The 12,299-nt window shown below is 38.5% G+C and overlaps 2 protein-coding genes across 2 annotated transcripts; both read left to right on the top strand.

Moving 5' to 3' along the window:
- The first annotated feature begins 2,515 nt into the window (after window positions 1–2,515).
- Window positions 2,516–3,998, top strand: LOC142168359 (secreted RxLR effector protein 161-like). Its single transcript, XM_075229038.1, has 2 exons — window positions 2,516–2,884; window positions 3,768–3,998. The coding sequence occupies exons 1-2, from the start codon at window positions 2,516–2,518 to the stop codon at window positions 3,996–3,998; spliced, it is 600 nt and encodes a 199-aa protein (XP_075085139.1).
- A 5,152-nt stretch (window positions 3,999–9,150) lies between these two features.
- Window positions 9,151–11,493, top strand: LOC142168358 (uncharacterized). The gene is made up of 4 exons (XM_075229037.1): window positions 9,151–10,019; window positions 10,344–10,501; window positions 10,916–11,061; window positions 11,449–11,493. Exons 1-4 carry the CDS (start codon window positions 9,151–9,153, stop codon window positions 11,491–11,493), a joined length of 1,218 nt encoding a protein of 405 aa, XP_075085138.1.
- The last annotated feature ends 806 nt before the right edge of the window (window positions 11,494–12,299 follow it).

Raw genomic sequence — 12,299 nt, 5'->3', positions numbered from 1 at the left:
GAACCAAAGAAGAAGGAAGAAAATTCAGCAAATGTAATTGTTGAACAAGTCGGTGATGCACTAATTTGTTGTGCAGACAGTCCAGTCGAATCTTGGATTCTGGACTCAGGTGCATCCTTTCATTCTACATCATGCAAAAAATTATTGCATAATTATATTGCTGGAAAATTTGGGAAAGTTTATCTAGCAGACGACGAACCTCTCGACATTGCCGGGAAAGGTGAAGTTCGTATAAAGACTTCACAAGGCATGCTATGGAAATTGCAAAATGTACGACATATTCCTGGCCTCAAGAAAAATCTGATATCTATGGGTCAGATTGATAGTGAAGGATATATAACAACATTCGGCAACAGATCGTGGAAAATACTATAGCAACTGCAATACAAAGAGATACTATAGCAACTGTTGATCATGGTCGTGATACAACATTGTGGCACCGGAGGCTCAGGCATATAAGTGAGAAGGGAATGAAGCTGTTGGCATCCAAAGAAAAGTTGTCAAACCTAAAACATATTGAATTAGGTTTGTACGAAGATTGCATTTACGGGAAACAAAAGAGAGTTAGTTTCTCAAAGGTGGGAAGGACGCCAAAGAAAGAGAAGCTGGAACTAGTGCATACAGATGTGTAGGGACCATCTCCTGTAACTTCTCTAGGAGGCTCACGCTATTATGTCACCTTCATTGATGATTCCACAAGAAAGGTATGGATTTATTTTCTGAAAAATAAATCTAATATGTTTGTTACCTTTAAAAGATGGAAAGCTGAAGTTGAAAATCAAACAAGTCTAAAACTAAAATGGGTGAAGTCTCACAATGGAGGAGAGTATGATAGCAAAGAGTTCAAAGCGTTTTGCTCGGAGAATGGGATCAGAAAGATCAAGATAGTTCCTGAAACACAGAACAAAATGGCGTTGCTGAGAGGATGAATAGAACCTTGAATGAACAAGCCAGAAGTATGAGAATACATTTTGGATTGCCGAAGTATTTTTGGGCTGAGGCTATTAACACGACAACTTACCTCACAAATAGGGGACCCTCTGTACCGCTGAATTTTGAAATTCCTGAGGAGGTATGGACAGGAAAGGAGGTAACTCTCTCACATCTGAAATTTTTTGGTTGTGTTGCTTATGTGCATGTAAACTCTAATGATAGAGATAAGCTTGATCCTAAAGCCAACAAATATTTCTTTATTGACTATGGTGATGATAATTTTGGTTATCGATTTTGGGATGATCAGAATAGAAAGATCCTAAGATACAAGAATGTCACATTTAATGAAAATGTGATGTACAAGGACAAGCTTGAAATAGAACCAACCAGCACCAACAAACAGACATCTGAAACAGTTGAGTTAGAAGAAATCTCAGAAAATGAAGTGGCTAGAGGGATTACAACTGATTTTGAAATTGAAGATGAAGAACCAGAAGCAGAATTTGAAGAGAACTAGAAGCCGAACCTGGATCAGAATCAGAACCGGAACCAGAGATAGAATCAAATGCAGAACCAAATTTGGAATCAGGTCCTGAATCAAATTCGGGTTCAGTTACTCATGAACCTACATTGGGGAGATCTAAAAGAGTCGCGAATGTTCTAGATAGGTTAACTCTCTCTCTTCACTATTTACTTCTAACTGATGCTGGAGAACCATAACATTTTGTTGAAGCAATGCAAGTAATAGACTCTGATAAGTGGAAGCTAGCCATGAAAGAAGAGATGAATTCTCTTCAAAAGAATAAAACATGGATACTTACGGAGTTACCAAAAGGAAAGAAGGTATTGCAGAACAAGTGGGTGTACAAAGTTAAGGAAGAGCATGATGGTAAGAAGAGATACAAAATATGATTAGTAGTAAAAGGCTTTCAACATAAGGAAGGAATTGACTACACCGAGATCTTCTCTCCTGTAGTCAAATTAACTACTATCAGGTTGATCCTAAGTATCATAGCTACAAAAAATTTGCATTTGGAGTAGCTAGATATTAAAACTACTTTATTACATGGACCTTGAAGAAGACATCTACATGAAACAACCTGAAGGTTTTCAAGTTTCTGGAAAAGAAAACCTTGTGTGTAAGTTGAAGAAGAGTTTGTATGGTTTGAAACAAGCTCCCCGACAATGGTACAAGAAATTTGATAGATTCATGCATAAAAATGGTTTCACACGATGTGAGATGAACCATTGCTGTTATATAAAAAATCTTGATGAATCCTATATCATTTTACTATTGTACGTTGATGATATGCTAATTGCAGGATTTAGCATAAATGAGATCAATTTGGTTAAGCAACAACTGGCGGAGGAGTTTGAAATGAAAGACTTAGGACCAGCTAAGCAAATGCTTGGGATGAGGATTAGTAGAAACAGGTCGGAAGGAACCTTAAAGTTATCTCAAGAAAAGTACATATAGAAGGTACTAAGCAGGTTCAGTCTTAATGATGCAAAGACCAGAAGCACTCCACTTGGAAGCCATCTAAATCTGTCAAAGGACCAATCACCTAAGACAGATGAAGAAATGAAGTACATGTCCAAAGTTCCGTATGCTTCAGTAGTAGGAAGTTTGATGTATGCTATGGTTTGCACTAGACCTGACATAGCCCATGCAGTTGGAGTTGTCAGTAGATACATGTTAGATCCAAGAAAGGAGCATTGGGAAGGTGTAAAATGGATATTGCGATATCTCAAAGGCACCTCAGGTATGACACTTTGTTCTAAAAAGAGCAATATTATCTTACAAGGTTTTGCTGATGCAAATTTAGGTGGCGAGCTGGATAGTCGAAAAAGTACCACGGGCTACGTGTTCACCTTGGGTGGTACTGCTGTTAGTTGGATGTCCAGACTTCAGAAAAGTGTTGCTCTATCAACCATTGAAGTGGAGTACATGGCAATCTCAGAAGCTGGAAAAGAGATGATTTGGCTCAAGAATTTTCTTAAAGAGCTAGGTAAAGAGCAAGACAATTGTGAGCTTTTCAGCGATAGCCAGAGTGCAATTCATCTTGCCAAGAATCTAGTGTTTCATGCAAGATCGAATCATATCCAGTTGAGGTATCATCATATCCGAGAGTTGATAAATGAAGGAACTCTTTCCTTGTAGAAGATACCAGGATCAAAGAACCCATCAGACATGTTGACCAAAGTTGTCGGTGTTGACAAACTGAGGTTGTGCGTTGCCTCAGTTAGCCTTCAAGACCGATAGCGTGAAGGCACCACCAGAGAATAGCAAATTTTTTTCTTTCTTGATGTAACATAGGTTTGAGGGGGAGATTGATAGGACCAAACCTATTGTTGTATGTGAAAGTAGACAAAACAAAAGAAAGAAAATTCAAAAAGAGATGAAAATATGATGTAAGCGCTTACATCGACATTCTTGCGATGTAAGCGCTTACCTCGGCATTCTTATGATGTAAGCGTTTGCATTTACATTCTTATGATGTAAGTGCTTACCTCGGCAGGGCATTCAAATGCCTATACATAGGGGTCTACATTTTTATTTGTATATCATCCCAAAACTTCTTCTTTCTCTCTTTAATTAATAAAGAGTTGCTCTGGCGAAACTCCATTATTGTTGACCATTTTGACTGTTCATACGTTCTTACTGAATCATGCCCATTGCTCCCTCTAGTTGTAGCTCTGTTTCTGTTATTAAACACATGAGCTTTTTCTGATTTACTGCACAACTATTTTGGAATCTCATCAAGTACTTTTCGTTCACGAAATATGTACGATGTATATTCTGTCTTATGGTTTTATTCTTTGTTGTTGTGTAGTTTGTTACTGAGAAGACATTGTGTGATGCTCCTGGAGTGAAAGACGAATACCTCTTGTGCTTGAAGCATCTAGTGGATCTATTAAGTGATAAAAAGACCTCGAGCACTGATCGATCTAGCAAGCCTGCTTTACAAGAGTTGAAAGATGAAATTAAGAGCGTAGAAGTTGAACTCTCTAAGAAAGGAGGGCGTAGAAGTTTAACTCTCCACGAACGGAGAGTGTACAAGTAAGCAACTATATGTATACGTCCACAGCATGTGCAGTAAAAGACAGAAGAAATGAGTAGAAAACCAGTCGGAGATGGAATGTAAATATTTGATCAAGCCAGTAGCAGAGATGGGATGTACACTATTTTCTAATCCCTGAGATTTGTAGGGAAAAAATAAAATAAAACAGGAAGGAGAAAGAGAAGTTGGTGTGCTATGATTTGACTGTAAAATGCTATATTTAAATATAATTATACATGCAAACAGAGTTACTATTAGCAATATTATTGAAATATGTCACATATCTATTATATTTTTCGGTGTTTATTTTGTGTCGATGTTTTCGAAAATAACCTCTCTACTTTTCTAGGATAGGGATAATGTCTGCGTACACATTACCCTTCCTAGACCCTATTGGGAATAAACCCCCACAGAAATAATATTCACGGTAATAAAAGTGGAATAATAACATAGCACCGAGATACGGTAATTAACAAGAATAAAAGAGTAAAACCGACACCAAGATTATTACATGAAAAACCCTTTTAATAAGGGAAAAAACCATGGCCCCGAGAGGAGCAACTGATATCACTATAGGAAGGAATTTTACACTTTGTAGGTCCGAGTAAAATACTCCAAAGACCACTACAACACTCAAAAGAAATAACCCTCTTTTGATATTTACACCTCACTACAATATCGCTCTCTCTCTATTTTTCTCACAAATTATTTTCTTATACATTGTTTGTGAAACCTCACTCTTTCTTTCTCTCTTTGTTGGTGTATCTTCAACTGAAACAAAACCCCGCTATTTATAGCAGAGAAATTACTCATGTGATGTCATTAGTGACCTCACTATAGTATAAACACAAGAAAATTCGTCTTCCATTTTTTCTACATTCAAAGAAAACACAATTCTCAATTCAAACTTTCACACATGGGGCTGAACCCCACAAATCTCCCCCTCCAGTCCCATTTACCTGAAAGAGGTAACATCGGAGATTCTAGTTTGAGTGCATGCTGACAAGTTCTTTGCATAGCTCGAACTTGTCTCTTGGTACTACCTTAGTCAGCATATCCGAAGGATTCTCACTAGTATGAATCTTTTTGACATGCATAGATCCATCCTCTATCCTTTCTTGAATCCAGTGATATCTCATGTCAATATGTTTCGTCCTTGCATGATACATGGTGTTTTTTCTCAGGTCTATTGCACTTTGACTATCAAAATATAAGACATACTCCTTCTGATGTAATCCAAGCTCTCGATGGAATCGTTTCGGCCAAACCATATTCTTGGCAGCTTCAGTAGCGGCAATATACTCTGCTTCAGTCGTAGAGAGTGCAACACTGATGGGTTTACAGTACCTTAGCTTTATATTTTGATGATCTAACAAACTTATTGTCAAAGAACTAGATAAGGAACCTGATACACTTGGTACACAACTCAATTAACAGACTCAAGCTAATGTGAGTTGCTGTGACTTCAGAAGATTAAGAATCAACACAAGGACATGATCCCTTTGGGTTCCCCTGACAGCAGTACGAAGTCAACTATCTACAGCTGGAAAGTGACTGTCTGCACTATACACGCAAACAGTGCAGCACAGTACAATAGTCACTTCTCATTGACCAAACAAGTGATTACATCATTCAAGTGATGTCATCCATGTTGTATTAACAATAAACATTACAACAAAATATCACTTAAACACTTGAGAATTCATTCAAGCATCTGACAATCAAGTATTCAATTCTCAAGTGAATCAAGAACAAAGAACAACACTACTACGGACCAGTTCCTACAGCAAGTCTCTTGTATGTCCTTTGTTGAGTTATAACTTTATAATTGTTCTTCATTGTAATTCCTACTTTACTTATCTAGAAGCTTTAATTAGGAACCCTTTGTAAACCATAAATCTTTAGTGTTTGTGTCGTGACTAGAGTTAGTCATGAGTTGAAGTCTTTGTAATAGGTGTATTGCAATGCGGCTTGTAATAAGTGTATTACAAGTTAGTGAGGGATTAAGAGTTTAATTCCTAGATTGTATAGGTTGTAATCTAAAGATTGCTCATAGTGAAATTGAAATCTTATCAGTGTAGGTCATGGTTTTTTATCCCCTTGAGCAGGGATTTTCCAAGTAAAACTTCCCTGTTCCATTTACTTACTGTTGCATTAGCGTTATTTGTGGAAACCTATATATGACCTGGTCTCTATATAGTTTAGTGGACTCATATATTCTATTAATTGGTATCAGAGCGGGTTCTTTCTATCAGGTTAACACCTAGAAAGGATCCTCATGGCTGCTCCACTGAACTTTGAAGAGGGTCAGTCTACCTACAGACCACCCAGGTTCAATGGCCAATATTATGGGTGGTGGAAGACAATGATGCATGATTTTATCATGGCTGAAGACTCCGAGTTGTGGGATGTTATATGTGATGGTCTTTATGTTCCTACAAAAAAGGTCAGAGATCCTGCTGTGATAGTGCCTAAGACGAGGAAACAATACAACGATGCTAACAGGAAGGCTGTGGAGAAAACTTTTCGTGCCAAGATAATTTTGGTGCGTGGTATAGGTCCTGATGAATACAACAGGATTTCAGCTTGCCAATATGTCAAAGAAATATGGGAAGCATTACAAACAGCACACGAAGGAACTACTTAAGTAAAGCAATCTAAGATTGACATGCTCACCACTGAGTATGAGCTCTTCAGAATGAAGGACGATGAATCCATTTAAGACAAGCACAATCGATTCACTTCCAACATAAATGAGTTACAATCTCTTGGTGAAATCATTCCTAGGAACAAGCTCGTGAGGAAAATTCTCAGTGTTTTGCCAGTTCACGGGAGAGTAAAGTGAATACCATTCCTCAAGCAAAGGATTTTCAGGAGCTGACTATTGATGAGTTGGTTGGGAATCTGAAAACCTATGGAATGAATAAGAAGAAGGACATTAAAAGAAGAGAACCAAAGAAGGAAAAAAACCTAGTACTCAAGGCAGAAAGCAATGACTCAAGTGGCGAGATAGTGACATGGCTTACTTAACCAGAAGATTTCAGAAAATAGTTAGAAAGAATTGAGGTATACCAAAGAGAGGCAGTTCTAGCAAGCCAAAAAACTATGACCTCTGTCATAAGTGTGGAAAGCCAGGGCATTTCATCAAATATTGTCCTCTCCTGAAGCAAGAACACTTCAAACACAACTCTGACAAAGCATCCAAGAGGAACTAGATTCTTGATAAACGTTTCAAAGAAAGAACGCCGCTGACAATGTTGTGAAGCAAGTTCTTGCAGCATGGGAGATTCTTCCAGTGGTCTGAAAAAGAAGATGATGTAGGTGACAATTCAATGATGGCAGTTGAAAGTGAAGCAAATGAGTATGACTCAATATTTGCTTTGATGGCTCAATCAGATGATGATGAAGGCGATGACAATGATGAGGTAAATTTTTGGGATGTTCAGAGAAATCTGAAGTCCTACTCTTCTAGAAAACTCATGTCATTAGCTAATGTGTTAATTGATTCTTACCATAGTCTTGTAAATGATAAGTATGCCTTAACTATGGAGTTAGGAGATGCTGACAAACTAGAGATGACTTGGTAGTTTGTGTGGTTGATTTGAAGGAAACCATAGGTAATCTGGAAAAATGAAAAAGAGGTTCTAACTGAGAGAATCACTAGTGTAGAATACGAAAGAGATGATCTAATGGTAGTAGTAGTTGATCTAAAAGAAACCATTGAGAACTCCAGTAAAGAAATAGATGCCTTAGTGGAGAAAGTGGTTGTTATTGAGCAGGAAAGAGATGACTTCTGAGTGGCTAGTAAGGCACATATTAAACTTGAAAACGAGTTAAATGCTGTAAAAACTAGTCTGTGTGCTGAACTTGAGAAAAATAGACAACTTCAAGCAGAATTGGAAAGAGTAAAAAATGATCTTGAGAAGTCTCTTAAGTGGACCTGGTCCTCAGATGCTATTACTGCCATGTACGTTAACAATGGTGGAAATAGGTAGGGAATAGGATTTTAAAGGGAGAAAACTCTTTATAACCCTCATAGCAAGTACGTTACTATGCCCGATAATTGGCTGTGTACCTACTGTGGGAACAATGGGCACTTCAAAGAAAATTGCCAAGCCAGGGTTCAGTCTCTTTAGAAAAATAAAGTTTTTACTGAAAGAGTAACTGCTGAAAAAGGACCAGGTGCCACCCATAAAAAGCGCATGATACCTGCATGGACTAGAAGAGCACTTATTCAACATTTTATTTATTACAATGGACCCAAACTTGCTTGGGTTCCTAAATCTAACCCTTGATTTCCTTATGCATGGAACAGTGAAAGGAAGCAGTCAACAATGGTTCATGGATAGTGGATGCTCAAAGCACATGATCTTAAGTACAGTCTCTTGAGTGTTTCTCAGATATGTGATAAAGGAAATAAGGTGGAGTTATTGTCCAAAATATGCATAGTTACAAATATAGTAACGGGTGAAGTGGTACTTGTGGCGAAAAGATACAAGAATTTCTACGTTGCTGATTTTGAGTCCCTACAAAGTGGTGATCTAAGCTGCTTAAAAGCAGTTGATGATGATGCTGAACTGTGGAACAGAAGGCTGGGGCATGCAAGCTTCTCTCTACTGAATAAACTGGTTCAGAAGGACCTGATCTATGGTATGCCCAAGTCGAAGTACAAAGAGCACAAGGTTTGTGATGTTTGCACTAGAGGAAAGCATGTGAAATCCTCATTCAAGCCAAAAAAGGATGTCAGCACCTCAAAACCACTTGATCTCCTTCATATGGATCTGTGTGGTCCTATGACAGTACAAAGCAAGGGAGGAAAAAGATACATTTTTGTAATAATGGATGACTATTCCAGATTCACTTGGACTCTGTTCTTTAGAACAAAAGATGAGACCTTTGAAGTTTTTGTAGCCTTTGTGAAGAAAATTCAAGTGAAGATGGAATCAAAAGTAGCATGTATTAGATAAGATCATGGAATAGAATTTGACAATGCTAAGTTTGTTGAATTCTACAACGAGAATGGCATTACCCACAACTTCTCATCCCCAAGAACTCCACAACAAAATGGAGTTGTAGAAAGGAAGAACAGAGTGGGATTGCTAAGAACTTCTGGGTTGAATCTATCAACACTGCCTACTATTTGGTGAACAGGTGCATGATTAGGTCTCTCTTGAACAAAACTCCCTATGAGTTGCTGAATGGAAGGAAGCCCAAGCTGACTCACTTAAGAACATTTAGGTGCAAATGTTATGTTCTCAAAAATGGAAAGGATCGGCTTGGAAAATTTTATACCAAGAGTGATGAAGGAATCTTTTTGGGATATTCTTCTCAAAGTAAAGCCTACAAGGTATACAACAAACGGACTCAGTGTATTGAGGAGAGTGTACATGTAATCTTTAATGAGTCCTACCTCTCCTGTAAGAAAAGCAACAATGATGATCAAGATAGAGAGCCTTTACTGGTTCCAGGTGAGGTCATTGATATGGCAAATAAAAAGACAGATATGATGAGTCAAGTGAAGGAGACAAGTGAAGACAATGCAGTCTCTTCCTCATCAGCTGGGGAGGAACCAGGTACTACAATTACAACCACTAAAGTTGAAGAAAGAGTGGTTGATGTAGTTCAAAGTACTCTACAGGTAGCTGAAAGAAGGATACAAAGGAACCAATCAGGATTACCCAGTTCCTCTACAAATGAAGCTCAAGTGCCCAATTGGAAACACAAAAGCTCTCATCCTCTTGACAACATAATTACTCCTCTGAATTCAGGAGTCCAAACCAGATCAAAAGCTAGAAATTCACTTGCCTTCTCAACATTTCTCTCCCAAATAGAGCCCAAAAATATTAAGGAATCCTTAAAAGATGCAGATTGGATCACATCCATGCAAGATGAGCTACATCAATTCGAATGGAACAACGTATGGCACTTGGCACCTAGACCCTCAGATCGAACCATTATAGAAACCAGGTGGGTATTTAGGAATAAGCTTGATGAACATGGAAACAATACAAGGAACAAGGCAAGGTTAGTTGTCCAAGGCTACAATCAGGAGGAAGGAATTGATTATGATGAGACTTTTGCTCTGGTTGCTCGCATGGAAGCAATCAAAATCCTCATTGCCTTTGCATCACATATGGAATTCACTTTGTTCCAAATGGATGTCAAAAGTGCATTTCAGAATGGTTTCCTCAAAGAAGAAGTGTATGTAAAACAACCTCCAAGTTTTGAATGTCATGAACACCCTGCATATGTGTTCAAATTGGACAATGCATTGTATGGATTGAAGCAGGCTCCTCGAGATTGATATGAGAGGTTGTCAAAGTTTCTCTTTGAAAATGGTTTTGCAAGACAAAAAATTGACAACACTTTGTTTATGAAGAAACGAGGGAGGAACCTGCTTATTTTTCAGGTATATGTTGATGATATCATCTTTGGGAAAACAACTGATTCACTATGTGAGGAATTTGCAAAATTCATGGGAAGTGAGTTTGAGATGAGCATGATGGGTGAGTTAAATTTATTCTTGGGTCTTCAAGTGAAGCAGTCCACAAATGGGACATTCATTAGTCAGTAGAAGTATATCAAAGAGCTTCTCAAGAGGTTTGACATGGAAGCATCAAAAGTGATTGACACTCCTATTGCCACTGCTACTCAACTTGACATGGATGAATCTAGCTCTCCGATGAATCAAACACTATATAGAGGCATCATTGGATCTCTCCTCTATCCTACTGCAAGCAGGCCAAATATTGTTTTCAATGTGGGACTATGTGCAAGGTTTTAGTCAAATCCCAAGGAAACTCATCTGAAGGCTACCAAAAGAATTCTAAGATATCTTAAGGGAACACAGGACCTGGTTCTATACTACCTTTCAGGTGACAATTTTAAGCTTATAAGGTATGCTGATGTTGATTATGCAGGTTATCTTGTGGACAGGAAAAACATATCTAGAATGGCTTACTTCCTAGGAACATGTCTTATTTCATGGGGCACAAGGAAGCTAAATTCAGTAGCTCTTTCAACAGCTGAAGCAGAATATGTTGTTGCAGCTTCCTGTTGTGCTCAGGTCTTATGGATCAAACAACAATTGGAAGATTTTGGTGTGCACTGACTGTGTGCCTCTTCTTTGTGACAACACCAGTGCACTCAACATGGCTAAGAACCCGGTCCAGCATAAAAGAACCAAGCACATTGATGTGAGACATCATTTTCTCAGAGACAATGTGGAGAAGGGGCTTATCTACATGAAGTACTGTAGTACAGAAGATCAAATTGCAAATATCTTCACCAAAGCCCCGAGTAGAGAATATTTTGAGAGAAATAGGATGGCACTGGGGCTAATAAAGCCTAACGGATAACCTAATTCCTTCCATATGGCTATGAAAGTTACATTCAGGTGAAATTAGCTAAGGTGTTTTCTGGTCAAGTCTAACTCACTTCTATACCATTGCAGGTAGACACGCATGATGATTATAGAAGCTGTAGAAGCACTGCATAAGCGGTAAAAGAGGGTTGAGAATTTTTGAAAGACCGGTCAAGAACCTGGTTCTTGTACCACAGGTTAGTATTCTTGTGTCTTTCTCATATATATCTCAAAAGAAACAAAAAATTGAGTGCCACGTCATCAACCATTTCAGACCTTGTATGTCACGTCTTTTTGTTCAAATCCTTTCACTTCCCTCTGAAATGTTGCATCTTCCCACACATCTACCATCATTTCAGAACTCATTCCTCTCTCCCTCATAATTGCCTTTTTCCTCATTAAAGCCCTCTCATTTCCAAACCTTGAACGACCACCTCTCTCTTTCTCAGCCTCCACAGAACTTTCAAACTAATCATCTACCATGACTGAAGATCAAACAATCCTTCCTACCATTGAAGAGAAAACCCTCGACTCCTCTGTTCCTAAAGGAACACCTCTCAACACTCCCCCTTCCACCACTATTGAAATTGAAGCACCTAAACCTGATTCTACTTCACCCTCCATCTCTCTCACCACTCCCTCATACCACACTCTCTCTTTAAGTGTTAAGAACTCAGAAATCCCTAAAATCGATAGTATCTCTTCTCTGTCGCCTAAGATTCTCAAAGAATAGAGCAAAGACGAAGAAAATAGTGAGACTCCACATGCAGAAAAGGTCTCTGAGGACGGTGTTGATCAGTCTACAGGTACTCTTGTCTCGGACAATGTTGCACCCATGGAATCTTAGGAGAGAGAGGCCATAGAAAATATGTTGGCCATCTCTGCTGAAGGAATAGTGGATGAGGAAACCTTTACTATGCCTGAGTTTTAGGGGGAAGAGA

The sequence above is a fragment of the Nicotiana tabacum genome, chromosome 13 (assembly GCF_000715075.1).
Source record: "Nicotiana tabacum cultivar K326 chromosome 13, ASM71507v2, whole genome shotgun sequence".
NCBI lineage: Eukaryota > Viridiplantae > Streptophyta > Magnoliopsida > Solanales > Solanaceae > Nicotiana > Nicotiana tabacum.
Note: the sequence above shows the minus strand (reverse complement) of the source record. Positions and strands in the feature narration are given on the sequence as shown.

What these genes read in the sequence shown, in the direction of transcription:
- LOC142168358 (XM_075229037.1), top strand. Translation starts at nt 9,151, where the DNA reads ATGATTAGGTCTCTCTTGAACAAAACTCCCTATGAGTTGCTGAATGGA. An exon ending in AATACAAGGAACAAGGCAAG is followed by an intron (nt 10,020 to 10,343) that starts GTTAGTTGTCCA and finishes TGGTTTTGCAAG; the next exon opens with ACAAAAAATTGACAACACTT. An exon ending in CAGCTTCCTGTTGTGCTCAG is followed by an intron (nt 11,062 to 11,448) that starts GTCTTATGGATC and finishes ATACCATTGCAG; the next exon opens with GTAGACACGCATGATGATTA.
- LOC142168359 (XM_075229038.1), top strand. Translation starts at nt 2,516, where the DNA reads ATGAAGTACATGTCCAAAGTTCCGTATGCTTCAGTAGTAGGAAGTTTG. An exon ending in CCATTGAAGTGGAGTACATG is followed by an intron (nt 2,885 to 3,767) that starts GCAATCTCAGAA and finishes GTTGTTGTGTAG; the next exon opens with TTTGTTACTGAGAAGACATT.